Below are 13,955 nucleotides of genomic sequence, written 5' to 3'. Positions count from 1 at the left end.
TCCTTTTCTATTTCCTTCCTTTTTGATCCAAGAATTGGACTCAATTTAAGAAAGTAGTCTTTCACATTTGAAGCCGTTAGAAAACCAAAGAAAGTAGAGGACCAACGTCTCTTAAGAGTTTATTGAAACTTTCTTCATTATCTGGTAGAGACACCAAGTGAATTAGAGAAGTCTTAAGTCTTTGGGTGTGGGCCCCACTTATGTATGACTTGGCCAACAAATTCCTCTAAATGTGCCACCTAATCCATGACTTGCCTAGTCATTATTTGAGTCCCTACTTGCTGCCACTTGGTTAATGCTTATCCACCTCAATAATTATCAATCAATTCCTTAATTAACTAGTTAATCTCTCATTAATAAATAATTAATAAATTATCCACATAATTAAGAATTATCCTAAATTACTTAAAATACTACTCACTTTTAACATACCTCATACACCTTACTATCATAGTCATGTGGTATCTTGTATGACACTAATCCATAAATACTGGGTATTATAGCTCGGACCATATTTTTATCCCAAATTGACAATCACCAACGAAACTCATTTCCTTTGGCTTGCTTACCCTCTCACCTTCACGAATTTATTTATCACTTTTTTGAAATAGCATAATTCTTATAATCTCAAAATAATCTCATTCCCAAACTTACGTCGATTAACTTACGATGAAACTTTAATGTACGAAAATGCGGGATGTAACATCTCATTTTCGAGCTTATATCAATTTACTTATGGCGTACTTTCACGAATGAAAACATAGGGTGTAATATCATTCCCCCCTTTGAAATATTCATCCTCGAATGTTGACTGATGCACTTATCATTATCATAACTTATGTCTTCCGAATACTTTAGTACTCTCCTTGCCATCTAGGCAACTGTTCTGTAAATAATTCCAAAGGCCAGGGCATTCCCCCTTTAGGCCTCTTTCTCATACCATGACTTGTGGTCTGCTACCAAACTCCAGGTTACTCTCGTTGCTTATCCTATATGTATAAATCTAAGTCCTTTAATGCTTCTTCATAACTGTTCATCTTAAGAATGATGGCCTATTCTCATCTCATACTTTGTAACTTTTATCCATCCATTGTTGATTCACCTCAATGTTGATCTACAATCTACTACTGATAACTTGGAACCTCTTACGTAATCACTAGGCCTCACATTGCATCGAGGAACATTTGAAGTGATTTTTCTAATCCACCTGGGGGCGATACGATACTATACTTCCATAACCGTATTTCGTAGCATCGCAATATGGTTTACCTTACGTGGGTATTTTAATCCTGTGCCGTCCGTGAAATCCCTTTTTTTTCTTCTTCAAATTATTACTCAATCAAAGGCCCAAACGTCATCCTTTATCTATTACAATTACACCCTTATTCTACTACGATGGCAGCATTCTATCTCTTCTAAATGCTATTAGTCTTAGACTCATTTGAGTTCATTCAGGCTATACTCAGATTTCTATAACTTAGAGAAACTATTAGCTCTCTTGTTTTCCTGGGCTTAACGCTGAGGACTTATCCATTCTCGTCACCTTTTCACTCGCCTTTCCTTATCCTTACCAATGTCTTCCTAAAACCTTGTCGCTTTACCATACTTTAGCTTGCGACCTACACATATCTATTTATACTATTCGTAACCTTCCTTCAACTTGCTTGCACCATAGATTTCCTTATGTCATCATGGAACATCAAGTGAGACATCTCATTGTCTCTAACTCTTCTTTACTCTCTTAGTTAGACTTCGCGATAGCTAGAAAACATAGGCTGGAAAATATGCCACTGACGATGCTGCTATCATTCCTGGATACTGAACCCCAACGCTTCTAGCCTTCTATCCTAAGTATGGACTATACATAACCTTATGCATATGAGTATCGCGTACGTTGTTCACTTTTACCTTACTTACCTTAAAATCTCGCATCACATCTTCTATATCCTTCACGACCTTCCTTCTACATAGGTATAATTCACATCCACATACTGACTTCTTATGAGGCTGGTACTCTTTATAGAATATGGTTGTTGTACTCTTGCACTTCTGATACTAAGAGTGATTCTGCAATATTTTCAATCACGATTTCTATAATTTTCTGGGTCCAATAATCAGACTCATGATTTACTTGGCTGATGTAACTCTTTAGTTTCCTCTTCCCCCTGATCAACCTTTATGTAGGCTTAAGCTATATTCCGATTTACGGCTCATGGTATTAGTTATTACTTTAGTCTTTCATGAACACTATAGAATATTCATAATACAATCTTCTAACAATTCAATCCTTTGTCTATGACCTTGTCACGACCCGAAATTCCCACCTTCGGACCGTGATGGCGCCTAACATTTCACTTGCTAGGTAAGCCAACGTTAGAATAATATTAATCAATTTTTAAACAATCTTTAAATTATTAATAATCAAGGAAATAAAAGCGGAAGCAAAGTTCGAAATATAGTGAAATAATCCATAAAAATAACGGTGTCTAAATACCATTCCAGAATTGGTGTCACAAGTGCACGAGCTTCTAGAATAAATACAAATAAAGGTCTGAATAAAATAAAGCTGTCTGAAAATAAACACACAGCTAAAGTAAAATAGACGGGGACTTCAAAACTACGGACGCCATGCAGTTATACCTCAAGTCTCCTTTGCTAGCTGAAATCCGAGCAAATCTATGGTACGCCGCTGGGACCAACTCCAAAATTTGCACAAGAAGTGCAGAGTGCAGTATCAGTAAAACCGATCCCATGTACTGGTAAGTGCTGAGCCTAACCTCAACGAAGTAGTGATGAAGCTAAGGCGGTTCACTTACATTAACCTGTACGCAATATTGATAATAACAACAAATAATAGAAATAAATCAAGTAACTCATTTATAATAATTGAAGCCAACTCAGCAGTCATAATCCGTTATCATTTCAACCAATTCTGTTGCAGCGTGCAACCTGCTCTCATAATATATTCACATTCAATTCTGTTGCAGCGTGCAACCCACTCTCCCAATATATTGTGTGTGTGTGTGTGTGTGTGTGTGTGTGTGTGTGTGTATATATATATATATATATATATATATATATATATATATATATATATATATATATATATATATATATATATATATATATATATATATAAGTCTGTTGCGGCGTGCAATCCGATCCTCCAATATTGACTTTTTAATAAGTCTGTTGCGGCGTGCAACCCGATCCTCCAATATTGACTTTTTAATAAGTCTGTTGTGGCGTGCAACCCGATCCTCCAATATTAACTTTTTAATAAGTCTATTACGGCGTGCAACCCGATCCTCCAATATTGACATTTTAATAAGTCTGTTGCAGCGTGCAACCCGATCCTCCAATATTGACTTTTTAATAAGTCTATTGCGGCGTGCAACCCGATTCTTCAATATATATCCATTTCAATCAATTCTGTTGCGGCGTGCAACCCGCTCCTCCAATATATCCATTTACCAATTCTTATAGAAGAAATTTCCCTAATAAATACAACAATTAATATAAAATTAGAAGACAACAAGCATACAATAATTATGATTTAATTATGAAATAAACAATGACAAATAGCAAATTATTATGGAAATCAGGGAGAAAATAGGCAGTTTAATATTTAATATGCTAAATATCAAATAACAATTAAGACACATAATTCAAATAGCATGTAATAATTAATGCAAGAATTCAAGGATTAATGTTTGACAAAGAATAGGAGAGAAACAATTATTATAATAATTAATTTATGATTTAAAATAATTTATGATTTTTCAAGTAAGTAGGCAAACAGTCAATTTGACGAGTATGGACCTTCAAATCTTAAATTTTCGTTTTTGGAAGATTTTATAAAAATCTGATTTTTCTTTCATAAATTTACGGATTCATGATATAAACGAGTATGAAATCATGAAATATAATTAATATAGGATAAGGAACACTTACCCCAATGTTTTCCCGTGAAAATCGTCCAAAAATCGCCTTACCCGAGCTCAAAAATAAAAAAGGGTTGAAAATGGGACGAATCCCATTTTTCAGAACTTAAGTTCTGTTTCTGGAACTTTTACCCTTCGCGAACGTGGTCAGTGCCTCGCGTTCGCGAAGCGCAAATTCCTGCTGACCAATTTTACTCTTCGCGAACGCGAGGGATACTTCGCGAATGCGAAGCTTGCCTGGCTTGGCCTTCGCGAACGCGAAGGCCATTTTCCTGGCCAGCCCCTTTCCCTTCGCGAACGCGAAGCTTTGCACCTCGACACTTCGCGAACGCGTTCCCTCAGTCACGAATGCGAAGCACAAAAAGTGCCAGTCCAAATTTCCTCTTTGCGAACGCGAGACTCCCCTCGCGAACGCGAAGAAGGAAACCAGAAGCAGATTTCTGCAGTTTTTCTTAAGTCCAGCAATGATTCGTCAACCACCCGAAATCAACCCGAGCCCTCGGGGCTCCAAACCAAACATGCACCCAAGTCCTAAAACATCATACGAACTTGCTCGCGTGACCAAATCGCCAAAATAACACCTAGAACTACGAATCAGACACTGACTCAAAGGAAGTTTTCAAGAAAACTTTAAAACTTATATTTTTTACAACCGGATGTCCAAATCACGTCAAATCAACTCCGATTCTCACCAAATTCGGCAGACAAGTCATAAATATTATAGTGGACCTATACGGGCTCCGAAACCAAAATATAGACCCGAGGTCAATAAATCCAACATCAGTAATTTCTTAGAAATCATTAAGCTTTCAAGCTTTTAATTTTTCATCAAAATTTCATATCTTGGGCTAGGGACCTCAGAATTCAATTCCGGGCATACGCCCAAGTCCCAAATCACGATACGAAACTACCGGAATTGTCAAAATACTGATCCGGATCCGTTTGCTCAAAATGTTGACCAAAGTCAACTTAGTTGAGTTTTAAAGCTCTATTTCACATTTTAATCCATTTTTCACATAAAAACTTTCCGAAAAATTGTACGGACTGCGCACGCATGTCGAGGAATGATAAATGGTACTTTTCAAGGTCTTAGAACACAAAATTACTTATTAAATTTAAAGATGATATTTTGGGTCATCACAGACCTGGACTCAATTCTTTCTTTTAACTTATACCGGAGTCTTCTACGGCTGTATGATTGTCAACACAGATGCTGCATGGATAATACTCTGAAATCTTAAGTGCATTCATAATGTAACTAACTCTGGATCATTGATCGAATAATTCCTTTCGTTCCTTCTCAACTTTCTTTAAATGTAAGCTATTACTTTTCCTGGTCTTTCTGCCCCCTTATTGCATTCATACTTAGCTTATCTTAGTTCCCAGACATATTGGGATTCCATACAACCCATATGATCTTGAATATCACCTTTTCATTTTTTTTCTTCTTCCCGTTCATTAGCCACGATAGCCGCCACTTTCTTATGGAGTGCATACATTGCTATTGTGAGACTGTTATTACAAGACCATTTTCTGTTTAGGTCACTGTGCTTAGGTTGAAGCCTTCTTCCTTATTTTCTCAGCTAGTCTTTCGTTGTAGTATTTAGGGAGGACCTTATGACTCTTGTAAAGTTGTGAGCTTATTATATCGTTTACTCGGCGAAAATTTTGATGTCCTTCCTCGCCTATAATTATCTGTAGTTACTTATTTCCACTCCCTTATGCTTGTAGGGTTGCTTCTGAACTAATATTTTGACTGTCTTCCCAGTGGCATTATCTTTTATTTCCGTAACACTCATACGACACCTTTAACTACCCCATCTCCTATCTGAATATTTCTCAAGGGTCACGATGTCATATCTGCAAGACTGAATTCCCATGTTGGGGTTTACTATGTTTATCTTGCACGATCTGTTGATTTGTATGTATCCTCTTGTCTTAACTTACGACACCTTTGTCTTAACTTATGTCTCGCACTTTCTCCTTATTTATCAATAACATCTCGGGCAAGAAGCCTTACTTCCTCTCCTTCATGTTGTGTTTTCATAATATTCTAGAATCGTTGCATATTTGTGGGATTTGAATAAGTGCAATCTCGTTCCTTTTTCATTTTTTATCGCATTCTTCCTTTACCATTCCATAGTTACTAGAACCACTTAATCTTAATTAATGCCACATCACTCCATATTCCCCCCCTATAGGGGAGTACTAAGATTTAAAGCCACGACGATATATCTATAGATGTTTTACCTCTTTCTTTTTGGCGTCTTTTCACATTGATGACCCTTATCCGCCTTGCGGTAATCCTTCTGTACTAAGGATAACAAAATTCCTTGCCCACGAGGGTGACACTTAGTGTAACTGACACACGTAGTCCCTTAAGCTTAACTTTGCTCACTTTGCTTGCTTTAGGGAAGCGTCTTCCTGAATGACCTTTAAAGGGTATTCTTCTGTCGTCCATTCTATTATCACCGGAATGCAATCTGAAATTCTCATGATGCCGACTATTATCATATCACTCAGTCTCTAATTCATGTTTAGTTTATCTTATTCACCAGTCCATACTGATTTCCATTACTTTGGGGGTGTAACTTTTCCTTCTGGTAATCACGTTAGAGTCGCAAACTTATTTCTCGAAATGAGGATATGACTTTATGACTTGTACTCTTTTGTTTCCTCAAGGCCTGTCACCTCTCATATTTTCCTCTCCTTGACTATAGACTCTATAATACTGTCATTGTTTTGATCTACCATTGTCATCCATGTATCACATCTTACTCATAATGCTTCATTAACTCTCTTCTTATTTCCCTGCTAATATTTCTGTTTATCACTTTATTCTGAAACTTCAACAAGACATTCTTTTGCTTTTAGCTCTCCTTGCTCCATTCCCTGGCTCTTCGGGTTGCCTAACATTCTCGCTCTACTAGGGACGTGAGCCATACTAAGATAATATTTATCCCTTCCAGGCTTCCAATGCCTATCTTTGTAGTACTCATATTTAGCTGTACTATTTTAGAATGCCCCATCTGGGTGTCTTATAAGGAGATATATTAGCACATTTGCAATATCCTTCGGAAATGTCAACTAACGCGAATAATCCATTCATCATTTTTGGGTTGCTCTAACCCCAGCCGGATCCTGATATCCCGTCCTTCTCTTAAATCATATCTGTTAGTTCCCATAGGGCATAACTGAGATGGGTGTGACCAATTATACATACCTCTGTTATTGTTGAAGGTAACTCAAAAGGCTTATATTTCTCTGCCTGAATTGCAAATCCTGATAATCTTCATTAACTGGGCGCCTCGTACCCTTCTTCACCTTGCTTCTTTTACTTGTTGAAACTTGTATCTACCTTCTGAATCTCTCATTGCTTTTTATCATATGGGTGGATAAATATTCATGCCTTAGGGCTCCTTTTTCAGAAGCTCACACGTCTTAGTACACACATGATCTGCTGGAGACCTTACATTTACTCATCATAAGCATCATGTAAAATCGAGTTCCTCTGACTCAACTCTTCCACATCCACATGCAATCTTTGACCAACTATCTTTATGGATGTAGGTATCGTTGTATTATGAAAAAGATAGAGTTTAGGAAATTGAGTTCTTACAACTGAGCTCTACCACACGGTCTAGAGTAAGAAGAAAGAGTGACAGTCCTAAATGCCCTGTAGGCTCCTGCTTATATGTGTGGTTCACAACACACCCATAAACAAGACTCTACTAGACACGACTTGTAGACTCCCTAGGACAGAACTGCTCTGATACCACTTTTGTCACGACCCAAACCGATGGGCCGCGACGGGTACTCGATACCTTATTCAATCGAGTACCAATGTAACGTATCTTTCGTATCATACTATCATAGATAAATGAGCCGGAGAGACTGTCGTGAGATAAGTAGAATAAAACATGAGGAAACACTCAACATTGGACGACCCAACATTTAATACAAACTTATACATATGACATACATGCCTATAAGACCAAAATGATCCCTCGTACACTGAACATAGGCCGACAAGGTCATACAATCTTTCACGTACATGACATATGTCTACAAGCCTCTAAGAGTAGATAAACACCATAATGGTCAGGACAGAAGCCCCACGATACCAATCAATACATGTCCTAATCATATTGACCAAATAAGCAACTCCGGAGCAATAGTGCGCACCAACACCTTCTGCTCAGCTGATAGCCTACTTGGAGGACTCTCAACCTGTCTATCGGGACCTGCGGACATAAAATGCAGCGTCCCCATATAAAAGTGACGTCAGTACAAATAATGTACCGAGTATATAAGAAATAAAAATCAATAAATAAAAGACATAGAGAAACATGGAGTAAAACACTCAACATGTAAGTTTGAATAGTTCTGTAAATTATCTCATATTTATAATGCCATGCATATGCGTATAATTGTCATACCATGCATAGGTATATGCGTTCGTAAGATCATCAAGCCTATGAGGGCATCTCGTCATATCATCTCGGCCACTGTGGGCAAATCATCAACGTATACCAGCTGATCAGGTGGTGGTGCGTATATAATGCCGTAACCTTTTCTCGTATCCCATATACATATAATATACGCGTATATAATGCCATCTGGTCATGGGTCAATGTACATGTATAAATGCATGAAATGCATAAGAAGTGCGTTAATAACATTTCTCGGAATGTCATAAAATCAATATGCCTTTGACTAATATCATGAAATAAACTTCATCAACTTACGTATTTTCTGAGACCCATGAACAGATGATAGAATAATAGGATACATGGGGAATCAAAAACATAGGCACTTCTAGTACTTTTATGAATAGAGTTATTTATAAAAGTTGTGTATTTGCTCGTTTCATTTGTATTGTATGGATCATGCCAAATGGAAAGAAGGGATAGCCTTAACATACCTGAGCACAGTCACTCACTATATGCATCAAGTTCGCTCTCTTTGTGATGAACTTGCTTCAGCTGGTGCTCCTGTTTCCAACGAGGAGCTTATTGTGAAGATCCTCACAGGTTTTGGATCTGATTTCAAAGAATTTTCAGCAGCTATTCGGGCACGAGATACTACCATCTCATATGAAGAGTTGTATGAGAAGTTACTTGATCATGAACTCTTTTTGAAACATCATAATACTCGTGCTTCTCTCTCAAATTCCATTATTGTTGCTGTCGCACAATGCTCTACTACACAATCTCGGATCAACATCAACAATAGGCATACCAACACAGCAAACAACGATCAACCTAATCGAGGCCAACCATGGAAGTATGGAAAGAACTCTGCTCAGCCTGATAACAATTTGGTTTGCTAACTATGTGATCATCCTGGTCACATTGCCCGGGTCTGTCGCAACGAGTCCCACAACTATTTTCAGGCTAGAGCCAACTTTGTTGGATGTCAAATACAACAACAAGCACTGTGGATCATCGACATAAGGGCCACCCATCATATTGCCTCTGATGCATAAAGCCTAGCAATTTCTCAAGACTACCACATGCCTAAGAAAATCACTATGGGTAATGGAACCACCATACTAGTCTCTCAAATGCTGAACTAAAAGTATCAAATTATCTCTTTATCCTATCTAATACTCTTTGCTCTCCTGCTATAAAAAACAATCACATATCTGTCTCTCAGTTTTGCTTTGACAATAACACCTCCATGGCAGTTTTTTCTTTTTCTTATCTTGTAAAGGATCTGAGTACGGGGGCACTGTTAGTTCAAGGTCAGAATAATGGGTTACTATATGCGTGGCCACCAGATAGCAATTCCCAGTGCAATGTGGCTATTCCAATTGAACTGTGGCACTAGCGTTTGGGTCATCCAAGTTGTTGCACTTTAAACAATATTTTGCATAAATTTTCAACTCATGTTAGTTCTTCAAGAATAAGTTCTGATTGTAATTCTTGTGATTTTCATAAAAGCCACATGTTGCCTTTTTCAGTTAATTCTTTGAAGAGTCAACGACCCTTTAGAGTGATTTATGGGGGCCTACACAAATTTTATCTATTGATCAAAAATAATATTATATTCTATTTGTGGTGGATTACTTTTCAAAATATATTTGGCTATACACTTTACAAGAAATTTTGGAAGTCTTTAAAACAATACATCCACTCTTAGAAAGACGTTTTCAAACAAAAATTTATTCTTTTTACACCGATGGAGGAGGTGAAGTTTCAAGCTTAACTTCCTATTTAAAATCATAGGGTATTGAACACTTGGTTTCCCCACCATACACTCCACAATGAGCTGCGTTGGTAGAACGTCATCACCGACATGTTATTAAAACTTAAAAAATACTTTTACACCAAGGCTCGTTACCCTCTAAATTTTGGAGTAATGCTTGTCACCAAGCTGTATATCTAATAAATAGACTCACTACAATAAAAAATCGGTGCACGTATGAAATTTTATTTAAAGAAGCACCAAATTATGAGGCTACTAAATTTTTTGGGTGTTTATGCTATCCGCAGCTTAGACTATATGCCAAAAATATATTAGAACCAAAGTCAACACCCTCTGTTATTTAGGTTTTTCGAATAAATATTATTCTCATTTGTGTTTTGGGAGGCCTTATTTTTTTAATCAATAATAGGTTAATAGGTTAATTTGTTCTTCTTTTTTTTTCGGAAAAACAATTACAATACTTTTAAGTAGACTCTTCCAAGCCGTTTATGTGTGAAAAGATCTATCAAGTGAAATAATTATATTCCACTTTTTTTTTTTCCAATCAGAAAACATGTAAAGTAGTATATTTTACGCTATTCACTTTTTTTTGGTTTGTCGAAGAGTCAATCTCTTACACAACATTTATATACTTCTATATTCCCTTTTATTTTTTTCGAGTTCAAGTCTGATAAGCTAGTATTATTCTCTGAAAATCATAGCTTAAGAGCACTATTAATAAAATATATTGTGCACTTTTGATATTATTGAATTATTGAAGCAACTAAAACATATTTTGAAATCAAGTCATTAATTTTCTTTTAGCGAGATTCCATTATCTAACTGTCAAGCATATTTTTTGTTTATGTTATTTTTACTTTACAGTTATATATTGTCTTTTTAATCCTTTATTAGAATTTTAATATGTCAATTAGAAGATATGAATATGGTACTTCAAAAAAGAAAAAAAACTAAAACTATAATACATTCACCAAAAAGGATTATTAGGAGAAACCGATTATAAGAGTTATTAATTATTTTTTATCAAAATATTAGGAAAATAATCTCCAAGTGTGTGTGTGTGTGTGTATATATATATATATATATATATATATATATATATATATATATATATATATATATATATATATATCCTTTAAGTGCAAGTTTTGAATTGCCATCTTCGATTTCCATGCATAAACAGTCATCGAATGCTCCTCCTTTCCCTATGTGTGCGTCTTCTCGTTCAGGTAATCATCTCTCCTCCTCGTCATCAAACTCTATTTCATCTCAATCTTCACCACCCGAAACTAACCCTTCTGGCCCAGATAAGCGAAACCCATCCTTAACTCCAAACCAACCCACTTCAGCGGCTCCTCCAAGATCCAACCCACCTATCACCATAACCTACTAATGCTGAAGCACCCTCCCTCAACAACCTGCACCAAACCCCGATCAACTCTCGCTCCCGACCAACTCTAATCACCCTCCCCCTCGTCACCCAATGGTCACACGGTCTTAGACTAAGAGTCTGAAACCCAAGCAATTCCATCTCTCAGTTCAATCACCCCCATATCTAAACCTATAGTCCGATATCAAATACCTTCAAACAAGTCCAATCCTACCCTCATTAGCAAACTGCTACGTAGTCTGAATTTGATGTTTAGTCAGAAACATGACATGGATTTAGCACCTAGTGATCTCTCATGGAATGTGGTTGATTGCATATGGTTGTTTACGGGGCAGATGTAGCGTTCCGGTGTCGGGTTCAATTGAACATATAATTTTTGACGCGTAATATAAATTAATGTGTAAAAATCTATTAAAATTATAATAAATAGTAGATTGAGCCCATAGTTTTAACGGGGAAGGGCCAAATATACCCCTGTACTATGAGAAAAGGTTTAAATATACTCCTCGTTATACTTTGCGTCTAAATATACTCTTGTCGTAATACTATTTGTTCAAATATAACCCTCGTCTATTAAGTTGACATTTGATGAGGTAGATGCCACGTGGCATGCCACCTCAGCGCCCCTAACCCATTATACCCTCCCTTCTTTTTTTTCCATCACTAAAATTTCCTTCACCTCCACCACCATGCCACCATTACCGCCACCATGAACAATATTGTATTTCATTGCCACATATTCACCAGCAACATTGTCCCACGGGAGACACGAAAACCTCTAACGACACACTCATTCGAGGACTCATGTGGCACAAGAATCGGAACAATTGGATACATTTGGAGAGTTTCGTTTATGATTCCATGGAAATAAGGGAGTTGAGCAAGGTTTGAGTCATCAAGTAATCTTGGTGACTGTCCTATGTGAGTGTCTATTTCGTTTTGAGATTTCTTTAGTGCCTCAGGATTGTTCAGAAGAAGTGATAATGCCCACTCCATTGTGCTAGCTGTAGTATCAGTCTCTGCTGATAACGTGACTTGTCCCATGCCCCTTATCACTTCATCCGTGTAATAATCAGGTTCTAAATCTTGGAGTGATAGAAGAACATCAATCATGGTGTTGTTCTTTTGCTCAAAAGAAGATCCCTTTCTGTTGTTCTTGTGCTCTTCAATCACATCTTGCATGAAGTTGTCCCTTTTCTCCTGCAATAACTTCAATTTGGGCCATATCAGGAACACCTATTATCTGCACATATAAGGTGTGCGTCTTCTCCAAGTGGCTTTTCTTGTGATGGTAGCAATGAAATACAATATTGTTCATGGTGGCGGTAATGGTGACAATGTTGGTGGAGGGGAAAGGAATTTTAGTAGTAGAAAAAAAATAGAAGGGAGGGGTAAAATGGGTTAGGGACGCTGAGGTGGCATGCCACATGGCATCTACCTCATAAAATGTCAGTGCCATGTAGGATTGAATGTTCACCTTGGACAAACATAACAGACAAGGGGTATATTTGAACCAATAGTATTACGGCAAGGGTATATTTCGACCCAAAGTATAACGGAGGGTATATTTAAACCTTTTCTTATAGTACATGGATATATTTGGCCCTTATCCGTAGTTTTAAAAATATAATGGGTTGAATGCTAAAAATCTTAAACGTTGAATCCATAAAACTTAAATTCTGGATCCGCCTCTGGTTGTTTAGGATTAAGCATAAGCCTGATAGTTCAGTTAACAGGTACAAGACAAGACTTGTTGCGAAAAGGTTCACTCAGTGACCTGATTTAGATTATCATTCCACTTTAGTCCGGTGGTTAAACCCACAACTGTTCGTTTAGCTCTTGCTATTGCCAATTATCTATCCTGGCCTATTCACCAGTTGAATGTCAATAACGCCTTCTTACAAGGAAAGCTAGAAGACGAGGTCTACATGAAGCATCCTATAGGTTTTGAATCAACTCAGCATCATACTCATGTATGTAAGCTTAATAAAGCACTCTATGATTTGTAACAAGCTCCACGAGCTTGGTACACTGAGCTGAAAATCATCTTCTTACCCTTGGTTTTATTGAGTCTCAATCTGATGCATCACTTTTTATTCTAAATTATTTGGATTTACTGTTTACATCCCTTGTTTATGTGGATGATATCATTGTGACTGGTAACTAGCCACAGGGTGTGAAATCCATTATTGATGCTTTGTCTTCACGGTTCTCCCTTAAAGATCTTGGGTTGCTTCATTACTTTCTTGGTATTGAGGTTACTCACACAACAAATGGTTTGCTCCTATATCGGCATAAGTATGTCAAAGACTTCCAAGATGTTAACATGGCTGAATACAAACGCGTTCCCACCCCTATGACTTCTACATGTACCTTTGAAACTTCTCCTGACAATTCCAAAGTTGATGGTA

General features: G+C 37.1%; 1 protein-coding gene across 1 annotated transcript; it reads right to left on the bottom strand.

Moving 5' to 3' along the window:
- Positions 1–12,270: 12,270 nt before the first annotated feature.
- LOC142168158 (isoflavone 2'-hydroxylase-like) lies at positions 12,271–13,003 on the bottom strand. The gene is made up of 2 exons (XM_075228823.1): positions 12,983–13,003; positions 12,271–12,744 (listed from the first exon to the last, which is right to left on the bottom strand). Exons 1-2 carry the CDS (start codon positions 13,001–13,003, stop codon positions 12,271–12,273), a joined length of 495 nt encoding a protein of 164 aa, XP_075084924.1.
- Positions 13,004–13,955: the final 952 nt, after the last annotated feature.

This window comes from Nicotiana tabacum, chromosome 13, assembly GCF_000715075.1.
Source record: "Nicotiana tabacum cultivar K326 chromosome 13, ASM71507v2, whole genome shotgun sequence".
Lineage (NCBI taxonomy): Eukaryota > Viridiplantae > Streptophyta > Magnoliopsida > Solanales > Solanaceae > Nicotiana > Nicotiana tabacum.
Note: the sequence above shows the minus strand (reverse complement) of the source record. Positions and strands in the feature narration are given on the sequence as shown.

Bases quoted from the DNA above. Each gene is read 5' to 3' on its own strand.
- LOC142168158 (XM_075228823.1), bottom strand. From the start codon at position 13,003: ATGGCACTGACATTTTATGAG. The intron at 12,745-12,982 runs GTAGATGCCATG...AAGTTATTGCAG, and splicing joins TGGCACTGACATTTTATGAG to GAGAAAAGGGACAACTTCAT.